At 40.4% G+C, this 16,599-nt stretch overlaps 1 protein-coding gene across 1 annotated transcript in view; it reads left to right on the top strand.

Moving 5' to 3' along the window:
* USH2A (usherin) overlaps positions 1-16,599 on the top strand; it is a 558,840-nt gene that overhangs the window by 463,860 nt on the left and 78,381 nt on the right. The window contains exon 61 of the mRNA XM_075204257.1: positions 11,392-11,746. Within this exon, the coding sequence (XP_075060358.1) occupies positions 11,392-11,746 (355 nt within the window). The remainder of the gene's footprint in view (positions 1-11,391; positions 11,747-16,599) is intronic.

Below are 16,599 nucleotides of genomic sequence, written 5' to 3'. Positions count from 1 at the left end.
GAGAGAGAGAGAGATTGTGTGTGTGTGTGTGTGTGTGTGTATATATATATATATATGTGTATATATATATATATATATATATATATATATATATATACAAGTTAACCCGTGCATGATACTCATGCATTCTAGTCAAATCAAGCTACTTAAGGTGTTAAAAAGGTTCTTGTCATGCATTTGGGCCTAGCCCAGGCCTCAGGGGAAGAGCGTTACTTCCCGACGCAAACGGCCTTTTTTAACGTGGTTTTGTCCACATCATCATTCTTCTCCATCACCTCATCCTTCATCTTTATCGCTACATCTATCCAGATGTCTATCCAGACACAGGGATCTCTCTCAGCGGTCCTGAGTATCACACTCCTCTCGCTCTGTCACCCCTGGCAACCACCAACCACTCCCCACTGTCACCACCGGCAACCACCAACCACTCCCCACTGTCACCCCCGGCAACCACCAACCACTCCCCACTGTCACCCCCGGCAACCACCAACCACTCCCAACTGTCACTTCTCCTTCAAGAAATATATATATATTTTTTTAAAATCTTTATAAACACTTTTAACAATTAACAAATTAAATTAACAAATTAAAAACATCTTAGTATACCAAATTTCAGCCCTTTCTGAGTTTTTTTTCCACACACACACACACACACACTAAGAATTTAGTAGGTCAGTGCATAACTTGGCCCAGCAGGTGGCGCTGCAGCTTGGTTTGTTTTTTTTCCACACACAGACACGCGCCACTAGGCTTTTATATAGTAGATATATACAAAAAATAGAGAGGGCACTCACCATTTAAAACAGATAGATTGAATCTATCTGTTTTAAATGGTGAGTGCCCTCTCTATTGTTTGAACATGTACCAGCTACTATGGAACTGGGGGCTATTGTGGAGCACCCCAAAGAGGATTTACTTGAAGGTGTGAGTGCAGTTTTATCCAATAATTATGTATATATATATATATACATGGGGGCTGGAAAGGAGTGATTGCATACTGGTCAGAATAATCCCTGCCCCCACACTGGGTGCTGTGAGTTCCTTTATATGGATCTCTGCTACTGATTAGCAGGCCTGATGACAGGGTGTGGTAGCCAGGGCTGAAACACCGGTGGGCGCAGCTTCTGGGGAGCCCTAGTGGCCCCAAGCTAGTCAGAGAAGAAATGATAAGTAATAAAACAAAGAACCGGCACCGCGTAACCCCAGGGACATCCAGCCTGTGGGTGGGGAGAGAACAGCGCAACCGGTAACAGCCAACCTCCGCCATGACACAGCAACAGCACAGGGACAGGTGAATAAGGGGAGGTGGGCCAGGAAAGTCCTGTAGCCACGGCGACCACAGTCAATCTCCACGTCTCTGCTAATCAGACAGTGTAGTATACTGGAGAAGAAATAAGCCTGCACTCGGAATATCCCATATAATATATGGTACCAACTACATGGCAATATAAATGCCCTTTTATGTATACAAAACAAAAAAGGACAGTTGTTGTTATTGCATATCCTTAACAGTCTAGTACACTGCCAAAATCTTCACCTATGCTTATAATATGTGAAAAGTCATCATAAGAAATGTGCTGGGGGAAAAAATAGTGACCCCAAAGTTTATCACGAATGTCCGCTCAGGAAACCCAGCAGTGGTTTGAATGACCTACTGCTACAGATCTTTTCCTTATTGTTTAGTAAAAGCTGTACTAGTATTGGGTGGGAGGGAAGTTCCATTCCTAGGCCTCATGGATCACATTGTCAGCTGCTGGCCATTGCTGATTAGTGTGCTGATTAGTGTCTCTGTGTTTTGTAGTTTCACTTTTTGTTTGTCTATTGTAAATATTAAGGGACCAGTGTAGAAACATATTCTTGTCATTGACTTTTACTTAGCTTCTGTCATGGTACTAGGCCGAGCTCACCTTTCAGTACAGTTCCATTGTTTGCTGTCTCCCTCTCAGAGGCCGAGTACAAAATTTGGGTACAGTAAGGGAAGTTGTAGCTGTACCTCTTCTATGTATTTGTATGTATCAACCTATCCTCAACAAAAATACATGGATCTAGAAATGATTCCACTGATTCATCAAAGTTTGATGTAATATTCATAGTGATTCATTTTGAATTAAGGAAAGAGACACATTATTCAAACAATTCTTGTTCACTATCCCAGACAAAAATAATCTCTATACCTTGCTACATTCTAATCCTCGATATGTATAGACTATACCTTTAGAATACCGTATACTTCTCCTAGGCAAAAGTATTGGCATATGTCAGAGCAACAGGGGTCCCCATCACAGTGCCAACCCATGATGTTACCAAGAGCCGTCAAAAACCAAGGAGTTAAGTACAAATAACAGACACACAATGAAAAAGATAATGTGGACCCGGTACTATCAATACTAAACATATATCACTATATATATCACTTTAAAAAGAAATTGCTTCTACCAGTGACCAAAGTAGTAATTTTGAAGTGTTGGTATGAAAAATGTAATGGGCATATAAGTAATGGAATGCGATAGTTTTACAATGAAGGCAGTAGGAGAAGTTTCGGTATGGCATACCGTTGTATACACCCCACTTCCAACACTGTGTGTGTGTGTATATATATATATATATATATATATATATATATATATATATATATGATGTGATAGTTTTACAATGAAGGCAGTAGGAGAAGTGGCGGTATGGCATACCACCGTATACACCCCACTTCCCACTTACCTAACAAAAGAAATATCTAAATCCTTTCAGAACAGTGCTGATATCTTTCTGGTAAAAATGAAGCATTTACACCATTGGACTTAATTTAAAATCTAAGTACCTAGATAAAGGTTATGTTAGGACCCTATAGAAGACACTATAGGGTATTTAGGTACAATATTTATGAACCTTTAATCTAATACCAGTCTGGAACCCTAGGGCTCAGGTATTAAAGAATTATAAAACTCATGAACCAGCAACTGTTGTGTCAAAGCCTCCTTCATCAATGTTTTCTTTGGTCAGAAAGATGTTTAGAAGTAGGGTTACCTAATTGCCTGTTTCTCTTTGGCTGAAAGGTTACCATCTTGACATTACCATGAAATAGAACTAATTTCCTTTCTTAAATAATTTTAAAAAGCTTCATTGCTACCTAAGATAATACATGGATATAATCAAATTCCCAACCTAATTGTTGCTTATAAGGACCAAATCTCACCTGCGGAGAAAATGATACAGTTCTACATTGTCAAATGGTTGACTTAGGAGAAAATGAATTCCTTTTGGAGGAGCTTTGTACACACATTAGTTATTTGCAGTCCTTAGAGATGTTTAGTATTTGTAGTTCTTCGTCTGGTATACCCGCTACTTCCTTCGAACCCCCTCAGCATTGGTAGTCCATTACACTTTCTTCTGCGGCCACCTTCCTTCCGGTACCACATACCGTTCTGGTTTTCTTTTTTTCTCCTCGTTTTTCTGGAATGTCCATAGTTTTGGGATCATTCTTAGATTGATCAGCTTAGACCGACTCGCTACGTCCTCATTATCAGAGACAGATGCAAGACCTAACTTGGACTTCCAGTTCCAAATTGTTATAAATAGGATGTTAGTTAGACTATTGCTAGGAAAAGCCACAAATAGATCGGGAAAAGTCCTATCACCAGCCAATAAACACCCACTTTCTCTTGTGATAGGGTTTTTTTCCCATTAATAAACAGACCTGCTCGTTTTATATAGAAATAACGCTGTCACACATACAGAGCATTCCCAAAAACTGTCCCCCTGGTCTAGGACAAACTGTGGTCTATCTTTATAAGTGTTTCATTGTTTAAAAATAGTGCATAGTGTAATACGACTGCAAGGCAGGAACAGCGCAAACCTTCTGCATTGCTAAATTGTCTAACCTGTTAATCAATGCTTTTAATTATTCTTTTGTTTCCCCGTCCTCTGGAGATTCTTTGAAATTGGCCCTTCCACTTAATATCATTGTTAAGTCAATAGAATTACTTTTCTCATAAATTAGGCATAACAGATATATACAGTATAAAAGTAGCCCTAGACATAACAGGCTTCATTAAAACTAAGGAATAAGTCTAGGTAAAAGATTCAAATTCACAAACAATGGGCTGTAGATATTAACTGAAAAACGTATTCATATAAAGAAACTGGAGAATAGTTACCTGGGACATTTGTAATTCTTATCAGCTCGTATCGAATACTCAGCAACAATGGAGGAAACTTACGAAGCGCACTCTGGGTCTGATTCATGTCCGAATGCAATTTACCGTAAGTTGCGGTTTAAAAAGAGCGCGGATCTCAAAATACCTTGTGATCTTAATTTGGGTGTAAGTGTGCTCTGCCTAAACAGTACTTCCCGTACGTAGACACAGAATAGACTGCAGTATACGCAGCGTAAGGACAATTAAAGGTCACATCAGAACACATAAAACTTTTATGTCATCATAAAATAAAATAAAAACTCTTAACAGTATAATAATTTATATAAATATTAATTTTCAAATATATATATTTTTTTACACTAATTACATGAATAAATATGATTTCAAAGTGTACTTTGAAAAATACAGGCGTCGGGTCCAGCCATTGCCGCTTTAAAACCAACATTCTCACGGTGGCTAAGTGGTTAGCGCTTCTGCCTCACAGCGCAAGTTCAATTCCTGTCCATGGCCTTATCTGTGATGAGTTTGTATGTTCTCTCCGTGTTTGCGTGGGTTTCCTCCGGTGTTCCGGTTTCCTCCCACACTCCAAAAACATACTGGTAGGTTAATTGGCTGCTATCATAGTCTCACTCTCTCTCTCTCTGTGTGTTAGGGAATTTAGACTGTAAGCCCCAATGGGGCAGGGACTGATGTGAATGAGTTCTCTGTACAGCGCTGCGGAATCAGTGGCGCTATATAAATAGATGATGATGATGAATCTCAGTCTGGATAAATTTTAGAAAGCTGCATTTGACATTTTTCGGCAATTAAGCGTGTAGGGAAACTACTATGCCTGCTATATGGTAAGTCGGGCTAACTGTGTTCGGCACTAATGCAGCCGAAAATACGTACCCCACCCCTACATTTATCAAACTGTCCCCGGTCACGGTGAGATTTCATTTTTTTTTTAACACAGTGATAGGAAATCCCTTATGTCCGCAGTTTAAAAAAACAATAGCCAGGGAAACTGCGCGATACTCCGCTCCTCCTGCGCTACTGTGCTTTAGCAGTGAGGACGGGCGTGCACACGTCCGCTTGCTGGCTTTACCAGTGGATTCGAAAGCAAATATCTGGCCGTTCAGTTCCACCTGTTAAAGAACATAAAAATAAGATCTATTTTGAAACTTTATTTTATTTATTTAAAAAAAAAAAACAACCCATAAGAATAACATGTTATAAAGTAGTAATGTATTAAGAAGGCTTTTATCAAAGAACAAAGATTTTTTTTTAATGCTTTTGGTTTATTATTGCTATAGTAACATAATATTTGTTAAATAGTCTTCCCAATGTAAAGGCATTTTACTGGCAGTATAGTTACCGCAGGTGGTATAGGGCGAAGAGAAAAAATCCATCGACAAATTAGGCGTTTTGCGCTTTGATAAATATTCCCCATAGTCCAAATCTGGCCCTGTAGCTATATCTTACTGCATATAATAAGAATATGTTTACATCCGCAGCACTAATTTCACATACATACACAATATACTGAACAGGACACAGATTGATACATTCCATATGTTCAGCTTTACAGCTAGAATCCATACTGCAGTTAATTGGAGAATCCTAACCCGCGCCTCCGGGTGATTACATGTAAGATAAATTATATGTTAACGGATACTTGTCATGACATTTACCAGCACTATATATTAGCTTGGGTTCAGCGCGTGCTATCTCCATATGCACAAATGCCTCAATTCTGCTTCTTTTTTTTTTTTGTTAGGACCCAAAGGACTGCAGAGAGACAGACTGCCATAACCCAGTCACATTAATCACTTTCAATAGACTCTGCAATAAAGAGATAATAAGCTGATTGTGTTTACGTCTAGCTCCTATGCTTTGCCATAGTGCGCATAAGCTGTACAGCTCTGTGACCAGGCGTGAATCACTAAGGGGTAGATTTATCAAACAATCTAAAAAGAAAAAGTGGAGGTGTTGCCCACAGCAACCAATCAGATTCTAGCCATCGTTTAACAAGCACGTTCTACAAAATGCTAGCTAGAATCTGATTGGTTGCCATGGGTGTTTTCATGTCTTGTCTTATACTTACTGAGACTTGTTTTGCTATTCAAGTTTTGAATTACAGTGGAGAAGCTCATTAGCCTATTTGTACACTGAAATTTAAAATTGATATTTGTGTGCTACATGAAAAAACAGTCAGTATTTAACTTATGTGCAAAATAGAAAACTAATTTTCACCCCTTGCATTGTAACATGGTTTTGTCCAGGAGACTTAAATAAGATACTTCTTAATTTAAGATCCTTAATAAATCAGGCCCCAGATCTCAAAACAATCCACCATCTGCGAGATGCGATAGGTCACGTTATGCAGAGTAGGGATCCACCACAATGGCACAACTGTGGGACATAGGGGAAGTAATACACCAGTATCTTTATACTGCAACTTCCACACTTTGTTTGCTCTACACCCATCTAATTCAGGCTGTTCTGGGTATAGGGTTGCAGCTCATTGTTAGGGAGAGGGACATAAAAAATGGTCACAGTGTATTTAATAATAAATATGAAATTCTATGAAAATCATACACACCGATATCCAATGTGATTTTTTTTTCGCTGACTGTTATTCTATCTTAATGTCTCTTCATGTATAACTCATGCAGACCAAACTGGGTTAAAAAGTACATTAAAATAGCAATTCCTCTATATAGATGACATCTGACAGCTATACTCTTCCACCATATTAAAATTTCATACATGTCTTCTACATTTATTACTAATGTACATTTTAATCTGACAACCAACAGCCTACCTTATGATATATAAGTAAAAGGGAGAATATTATATGGTATATGGTTTCATTAATCCCAAACCTTCTTTATAGTGTCCATACACTATATTATGTACTATATATTGGCTTTATATTGTTTATTTTCTTTCTACTTCTGATACTTTCATTTTTCTCCCCAACTATTAATACATTATTCCCTTGAAAAATGAATAAATCCATTTTTCGAAGATCATCTAATTTTGAATATTCTCTTGTCGCTATTAAAGTATTAAAAAAAATAAATGTTTGGACCAAACTTTTATCCCATGGTTAGCAATGTACAAGGACCTTCTCCCAATAAGCAGAAGTGTGTGTGTGTGTGTGTGTGTGTGTTTGGGGGCATGTCTAGGGCTCATGTCTTGGTTTGCGGCAGCTGCAATCAACACAGTTGTGTAAACAGCGCTGGTATTGAACTCTTGGCTGCTGCAGCGCGAGTATGAACTCCCTGGTGCATTGGCACCAGGGAGTGTTTGTGGCTGAGGTCCTGGAGTTGAGAACCCTGCAGACATACTTGCCAACTCTCCCGGAATGTTCGAGAGAATCCTGAATTCCAGGTAGGTCTTCCGGACACCCGGCAGAGTAGGACAACCTCCCGCATCTGCTCACTTTCTAGTGAAGTGGACAAAATTTGATCCGCAATTGCGCGATACTTAGGGAATCACATCATTTTGGCCCAGTCCCCCGCTGTCAAATGACACATACGCATCATTCCGTACAGGGGTGGGGGCAAAATGATGCGACCCGCTAAGCCCTGCCCCCTCCCCCCATATCCCCTCTGGGAACTTCTGGAGGAGCAATATAAAAAGTAGCAAGTATGTCTGCCGCTCGGCTAGGTCAGGTTCCTGTAGGGAGGTGCCCTGTGTGGACATTGGGCTTGATTCATTGAGGAACATAAATCCCGATGTGTGCAGTATTTTAAGTAAGACCGCACTACGAATGGACCGCACCAGAACCGGACCATACTATAGTGACCGCAGCAACGTCCAGTCCATCATCGGGTGCAAAGGACCCTTCCAAAAGCCTACAATTTCAGAGAAAGAACGAGGAGGGATAGGGGCGTATGCATATAGTCAATGTACAGTAAGGGCGTGCCAAGGGCGTGCCAAGCGCGAGCGCAGCAGCAGTATCTGGTTCAAGCTCCGGGCATCTCAAAGGTACGTGATTTTCAGTCGACTCACTTGCACCAGCTACAAGTCGGGTGTAAGTGCTGATAACTAGTGATGACGCTTGAGTATGCCTGCTAGAACATGTGTTTGCAATCAGGTGCAACTATAACAATGTATTTTATGCACAGCAGACAATCATAACATCTTAATAAATGCCTCAAATTTGGCATGATATAAAAAACAAAAATAAGTCATACGTGGCCACCCTGGTGTCATGGTGGTATGCAGATATGTATTGTGTGCTGAGGCTCTGGGTTCAGTCCCAACCAGAATGCTATATGTGTGGAGATTGTGTGTTCTCCTGTGTTTACTTGGATATAATCTGCATGCTCTGTTCTTATACAATAGTTAAAACACATACTGGTACTTTGGCTTTGACATATTAGTTCTGGTATGTGGGTTTGTGTGCCTGTGATAGACAAATTGCTATCAATGTTCCATGTGCTGGGTGCACAGTTCAGACACTCATGTAAATGATGTGTGCTCCATCTGTAACGGGAGCTAAATTAAGAGATGATAATAATTCCCTTGTTTCTTTGTGTATTACGTCAGGGGCGCACAGAGGATTTTTCAGGGGGGGTTTCCTCCACCCCCGAAAGAAAAAAAAACCCTAGAGAGCTGCCGCGCATGCGCCCGCGGCAGCTCCGTTTCGGCTGCACTGAACTATACAGCAGCCGCAGCGCTGTCAAAGAAGCGTCTGCGGCGGTGCTGTATACAGCGCCGCGGCTGCTGTATAGTATAGTGCCGATATGTAGGGCACTTTATTAGCGGAGGGGGGGGTTTCTGGAGACCCAGACACCCCCCCTGGGTGCGCCACTGCTCGTGTAGCTCACAGAAAAAGGTTTTTTTTTTTTCGTGGGCCAGCAGAAGTTTGAAAGGTGCAGAGATATTTTGAGCCAGTGATGACAAATTGTGGTTGGTTGCGAGATGTGGCCACAAAACACAATCACACAGCTACTTATTTGGCTCCTTTGCAGTCATACTCTAAGGGCTAGATTTACTAAGCTGCGGGTTTGAAAAAGTGGGGATGTTGCCTATAGCAACCAATCAGATTCTAGCTGTCATTTTATAGAATGTACTAAATAAATGAAAGCTAGAATCTGATTGGTTGCTATAGGCAACATCCCCACTTTTTCAATACCGCAGCTTAGTAAATCTAGCCCTAAGTGTCCCAAAACGTGAACCCACCCTCACCCCTCAATTTGAATGCGCTGATTGCTGTCAAAAGAAGCAATTGGCTGCTAGCACAAGAGAGTTAAAATCCCTTACTGGCTTCATGTGACATGCTGAGAATCTGTGTGTGTGACTGGCAGCCATACTTGTCTGCCCTCCAGAGAGATTTTGAAAAGGAGATAATAATTTGGAGGAAGACCGCTAAGAAATGATTTGAAAACATTATTTAATATTTAGACTTGGGATATACAATACTGGAAGTATTCCTGCAGCTATATAAAGATATAATTTATTTATAACCTCCATACAATACTCTTAAAAATGTAACATCCCATCAGTCGCTTCTTTGTATCTGTGTTCGGTGTAATGTAATGCTTCTTTCCACGCGTCATTTTTATTCTTAATCAAACCACAGTAGCTTAAGGAGTGTGGCAGTTTTGGAAATCTCTCCTAGATATTATACCACACAAATTGACCTATTTAAAACAGGACAAAAAAGTACTTTGTGTCAAAATATGTAAAAAATGTTTCATAGCGTTTCATACACTCTCACATCTGTCTCCCTAGGATATTATGATAAAAGACTTCACAATTCTTGTGTTTGACTCTGATTATCAAACCGCACCACAAAACTCAGCTGTAAAGGACAGGAGTTATGTTTAATCAATGATACAGATATAATAACCTCTTGCTTAGAAGATTTTTTATTTTTCACATGTCTAGAAGCCCATTGCGCTTAGTCTACAGTGAGCACACAATTAGAAGAAAGTAGAATGATATTGGCATCTTGTTATAATTTTAAGTTATCCACTATTTTGCAGGTTTTTTTCATGTTTTCCATTTTGTTTTTATGTGCTGGACCCTCCTTGCCGTCTGCATTAATTGTCCTTTGGTTGTCAGAGTAGTGCTAGGTTGTCTAGACCCGGCCCACATTTGAGTCACTATCATCGACAATCTCTGGTTTGCAGAAGCTGTCACTTATATGCTGCATGGGTACCGGAACTGAGGAATTTTGCTCATTTTTGTGCACTCAGCTGTAACTTTCTGAGCCTGAGTCACTAAGGAAGGCAAGGCAAAAAAAGGAGCATGATTTCTCCTGGAAAAAACATGTTACAATGGAAGGGGTGCAATTTAGTTTACTATTTTGCACGTAAGTTAAATAATGCCTTTTTTGTCATGTAGCACACAAATACTTAATAAGTTTATTTTTACACTGAAATTTAAAGTTGATCTAGGACATGCCCTACCCCAAATATAAATCTGTCCCTATATTTAAAATTTACCTCCCCCTCTAATGCAACATGGTTTTGCCAAGGTGCAAAGTTGCTCATTTTTATTTGCTTTGTTCTCCTTAATGACCCAGGCCCTCTCTGTTTCGATGGGGGAAAGTTGCAATAGTTGTTTCTAAAGTATGGAGGTTCTAGGTACTGAACACGGCGACCAAGGCTCACACAAGTCGCTCTGACATCCTGTAACTGCAGATGTAATTTGGAAAGATTTAGATTTAAAATTGTGGAATGCAGAAGAAACTAGTGGCAGTGGGAAGCACAGTGGCCTAGTGCTTAGCACTTCTGCCTCACAGCACTGGGGTCATGAGTTCGATTCCTGACCATGGCCTTATCTGTGTGGAGTTTGTATGTTCTCCCTGTGTTTGCGTGGGTTTCCTCTGGGTGCTCCGGTTTCCTCCCACACTCCAAAAATATATTGGTAGGTTAATTGGCTGCTATCAAAATTGACCCTAGTCTCTCCGTGTGTGTGTGTGTGTGTGTGTGTGTGTGTGTGTGTGTGTGTGTGTCTATATTGGGGAATTTAGACTGTAAGCTCCAATGGGGCAGGGACTGATGTGAATCATTTCTGTACAGCGCTGCGGAATTAGTGGCGCTATAAAAATAAATGATGATGATGATGAAAATGACAGCATGAGATCTGTAATCTATGACACTTACAGCTCAATGACCTTTAAATATTAACAGACGCCTATTGTGAAGTTATATATGTGTGCGTAACATAGAAAACTGTAAATGAACAAAGATGCATCTATTTTAATTCAACTCACCTTGGTTTATGTCATCTGCAGACGTCTTGCTGGCCATGAAGAATACGTGATGCTCTTGGTTTGGTCTGGTGGTGTGTTGGAGCGTATAGATACTTCAGAAGAATTACAACCGTACACTGCTTACGAATACCGCATTACGGCACAAAACAGTGTGGACTTTGTAGAAAGTTTGTGGTCTTTAGTACATACTCTGGAAGCTGTACCTGAAGGTCTCCAACCACCTAATGCAGAAGTAACAAGTGCATATTCTGTCTTTCTTGACTGGATCGCTCCTGCAAGACCTCATGGAGTAATAAAGCACTATCGTATTATTTATCAAGAGAGCACAAGTGATCCACCTTCAACCACCTCCTCTAGGTCAACATTAACGGTACCGGTGAGTGACTCTCTGACTATACAGCTTTATGTTGTATCTATAATATAAATGTCTATTGGCGTGTGTTAGTCTGTCTGTGTGTGTGTGGAAAAAATAAAACCAAGCTGCAGCGCCACCTGCTGGGCGGAGTTATACACTGACCTACTAAATTCTTAGTGTGTGTGAAAAAAAAAATTCAGAAAGGGCTGAAATTTGGTATACTAAGATGTTTTTAATTTGTTAATTTAATTTGTTAATTGTTAAAAGTGTTTATAAAGATTTTAAAAAAATATATATATATTTCTTGAAGTAGAAGTGAAAGTTGGGAGTGGTTGGTGGTTGCGGGGGGTGACAGTGGGGAGTGGTTGGTGGTTGAGGCCTGGGCTATGGCCCAAATGCATGACAAGAACCTTTTTAACACCTTAAGTAGCTTGATTTGACTAGAATGCATGAGTATCATGCACGGGTTAACTTGTGTTGTATATTAGTATAAAATGGATTGGAATGCGAATTTATGGTAACAGACTACCAAGGGTTGTAATGTCCCCATCGGAGGTGCATTGACATGTATAATGACTTGTAATAACATGGAACATGCAAATAATAATGGCATGAGCCATATCAAGAACACGGTCCTTTGTAGCAAAGATTGTGATGATGCAAGATTTTCTGTCATTGCTATAGAAAATCTTAGTTATAGCTGCATAACAGTAAATAGAGTCCGATTTAAGTGGGACAGTGCCGACTTCTATCACAGAATAGGGGTGAGGTTTCTTGATTCAGGGTTGAGCCTCATGATTCATCGGTGTGGTTTGTAGACAAGCACTTTGCTTGTTTCTGTGAAAGAATTTAGAATGTTGTGTAATAAATCTAGTTGATCTATATTGGCTATTATTTTTTTCTACCTTTTATAACAAATATGTTTTATGACTTGGCATTCCAAAACATTATTGTATCTCTGTAATATGAGAAACATCAGTTTCAAATAGATAGTTCATCGCATTATTTCAATATTTACTTAGTCTGAATCCAAAATTAATAGAACAATCGTAGTGGTAGGAAATGAGTTGTGATCAGACGTGAGTTAGGATCTTGCCCAGATTTACTCTCTACATTTATGACGTTTGAGCCAAAATGCCAAGAATATAATTATTATTATGTTATAAAATGTATAGTAGCAAAATTTCTCATTTCATCTGAGAACTGATGAGAAACTGCATATGTTGAGTAGAGAAATGTGAAACTGAGGGAGTTATTAGAGTGCATCTGATCTCCTATTGCCATGAGTTACCAAAAAATATCACTGTGATACTCTGCTGCCTGGCATTACTGACAGGCAGCGGAAACAGTAGTCTTACGGCTTTGACGGACCAGGTGGATCTGAACGGGTAGTCTGGCTTGCCGGTTCCACTTGTAAAATAATTAAAAAGTTTTAAAAAAAACATTTAAAATAATATTTTGCATTGATTTTTTTTAAATTTAAATAAAGTATTTTTTATTGACTATCTCCTGCTATCGCCATCCTAAGATACCTATATCTATACAAAAAACAATGTGAAGGTAATGAGTAGAGAAAATAGCTATTTAGTCAGGGAAACTGTGCTCCTTATATTGGAACAAGATAATTGCCAAATGCATACCTCTGATGAAATTGCGGGAATAGGGCAAAGAAACGCGTTAGAAAAAACATACATGGGGAGAACATGCAAACTCCACACAAACTAGTTCCTATTCGGGAATCGTACTCATGACTCCAGCGCTGTGAGGCAGGAGTGTAACCACTGAGCCACCATGCTGCCCTGTACATTATTAAGACATTGCTCTCCCTGAATGAGTGGGATATTTCTGAACTAGTATGCTCTAACATTAATGGGACAGCAATTGTTCCAAATGAAGATCAATTGAATTGAGTGGAGCACTAACTTCTATTTGACCACTGAGCTTACCCCCATTCAGATGACCTATTCTTGTATATCGGTGGGATATTTGTTAAAGTCTCGTAGGAATAATTGACGTGCTGGATTACTGTGACTCTTCTCATCTAAATAATTTGGAAATATACATGGCTGTATTTTTACATTTTACCATTTTAATCAGTATTATTTTATAATAAAATCAATATTTTTTTTGACTCATCTGTTAATGTGAATATTATTATGGGGGGTTTAATGGTAGTGCTTATATTGGTTACTTGGATATTTCATAAAGACAAATAATGTAATGCTGTTAACAAACAAATATTATTTAAATGTGTTTAGAATTAAAGAATTTGGTTCCTTTTATGAAACAATCATTTTATTAATCATTTATTCTTCCCATGGCCAAGTGGGAAACAAACTTAAGGAAAAGATAAGTAAATAACAGTTTATCTACGATTATATATATTTGTAAGTGCATTTTAAATTACTTCAAATTGTTTAAATTTTATGATTCTAGACTTTACTCAGTCATAGATTTTCATCCTATTTTTGTCAATTTATTGAGAAATAAATTCAAACAATAAACCCTATACTCCAATTTAGCTGCCTAGGTGTTGTCCTTGGCTCAAAACTATCATTGACTCCTTTTACATGAATCTAAGATATGTTTCCAGAATACGCACATAAGATACAGGTAACACTTTCATTCATGCACTCATCTTCTCCCGCATTGACGATTGCAACTCCCTCCTTACTGGTCTTCCCCAAAACAGACTCTCACCCCTATCTATTTTGCACACAACAGCTAGATTGATTTTCCTTGCAAAATGTTCTTCTGCTGAGCCACTCTGTCAGTCTCTACATTGGTTGGCTTTTATTACTGAATCCAATCTAAAATACTTCTAATAGCATACAAGGCCATCAACAAAACTGCACCAATATACATCTCCTCACTGGTCTCAAAATATCTCCTAACTAGACACCTCCGTTCTGCGTCTCTCATCCACATGCATTACCTTCTCCCATTTCCAGTTACAGGACGTATCTCGGGCTGCAGTCAATCTGTGTAATTCCCTCCCTCACACAACAAAACTTTTCTATAGCCTTCAAGCGTTCTCTGAAAACCCACTCCTATCTCACCTGTTTGTAGCCTTTGTCCCTCAGTTCTACCAAACCTTTGCAGAGATCATGTTTTGTTTTTGATTTCTCTGCTTTGAAGACTTGTTTTGTTGGACTGCACATCACAATATTAACGCTTCTAGTCCTTCAACCATGGCTTTGTCCCCATATTCTACCTTCTCTGATCCCTAGACTTTGGCCTCGGTCATCACTATTCTACCTTCTCCAATCCTTAGACTTCAGCTTGTACCCTACGTCCAGTCCTCTCAGGACAAAGTGGCTTACCTCACGTCCAGTCCTCTCAGGACAAAGTGGCTTACCTCACGTCCAGTCCTCTCAGGACAAAGTGGCTTACCTCACGTCCAGTCCTCTCAGGACAAAGTGGCTTACCTCGCGTCCAGTCCTCTCAGGACAAAGTGGCCTACCTCGCGTCCAGTCCTCTCAGGACAAAGTGGCCTACCTCACGTCCAGTCCTCTCAGGACAAAGTGGCTTACCTCACGTCCAGTCCTCCCAGGACAAAGTGGCTTACCTCACGTCCAGTCCTCTCAGGACAAAGTGGCTTACCTCGCGTTCAGTCCTCTCAGGACAAAGTGGCTTACCTCGCGTCCAGTCCTCTCAGGACAAAGTGGCCTACCTCACGTCCAGTCCTCTCAGGACAAAGTGGCTTACCTCACGTCCAGTCCTCCCAGGACAAAGTGGCTTACCTCATGTCCAGTCCTTTCAGGACAAAGTGACTTACCTCACATCTAGTCCTCTCAGGACAAAGTGGCTTACCTCATGTCCAGTCCTCTCAGGACAAAGTGGCTTACCTCGCGTCCAGTCCTCTCAGGACAAAGTGGCTTACCTCTCGTTCAGTCCTCTCAGGACAAAGTGACTTACCTCATGTCCAGTCCTCTCAGGACAAAGTGGCTTACCTCGCGTCCAGTCCTTTCAGGACAAAGTGTCTTACCTCATGTCCAGTCCTCTCAGGACAAAGTGGCCTACCTCACGTCCAGTCCTCTCAGGACAAAGTGGCTTACCTCACGTCCAGTCCTCCCAGGACAAAGTGGCTTACCTCACGTCCAGTCCTCTCAGGACAAAGTGACTTACAAAGTGGCTTACCTCGCGTCCAGTCCTCTCAGGCCAAAGTGGCTTACCTCTCGTTCAGTCCTCTCAGGACAAAGGGACTTACCTCATGTCCAGTCCTCTCAGGACAAAGTGGCTTACCTCGCGTCCAGTCCTCTCAGGATAAAGTGACTTACCTCACGTCCAGTCCTCTCAGGACAAAGTATCTTACCTCATGGCCAGTCCTCTCAGGACAAAGTGGCTTACCTCTCGTTCAGTCCTCTCAGGACAAAGTGGCTTACCTCACGTCCAGTCCTCTCAGGACAAAGTGACTTACAAAGTGGCTTACCTCATGTCCAGTCCTCTCAGGACAAAGTGGCTTACCTCTCATTCAGTCCTCTCAGGACAAAGTGGCTTACCGCACGTCCAATCCTCTCATGTCAAAGTGGCTTACCTCACGTCCAGTCCTCTCAGAACAAAGTGGCTTACCTCACGTCCAGTCCTCTCAGGACAAAGTAGCTTGGCATGATTGGTGTGTCTCTGATAGCTACCTCAGCCAAGTGCTACTTTCCTGGGAGCTACCAGCACCGTGACACAGTACCTGAATCTCCACGATGGTACATACTGTTGATGGTTCCGAATTTAAATAAAAGTTTCTTTCTTTTACCAAAGATAAATTGTAAAGACTTTACCAGTCTCAGTTTTTAATTATGTGGAACGCATTTAACCATTCGGAAGTCATGCTGCAAGTGGACACAGCTGTATTCTGTTTTTGGCACATGAGGGTCAGT

The sequence above is a fragment of the Mixophyes fleayi genome, chromosome 3, assembly GCF_038048845.1.
Source record: "Mixophyes fleayi isolate aMixFle1 chromosome 3, aMixFle1.hap1, whole genome shotgun sequence".
Classification (NCBI taxonomy): domain Eukaryota; kingdom Metazoa; phylum Chordata; class Amphibia; order Anura; family Limnodynastidae; genus Mixophyes; species Mixophyes fleayi.
The sequence above is the reverse complement of the archived record's forward strand: the minus strand, read 5'-3'. Positions and strand labels throughout refer to the sequence as shown.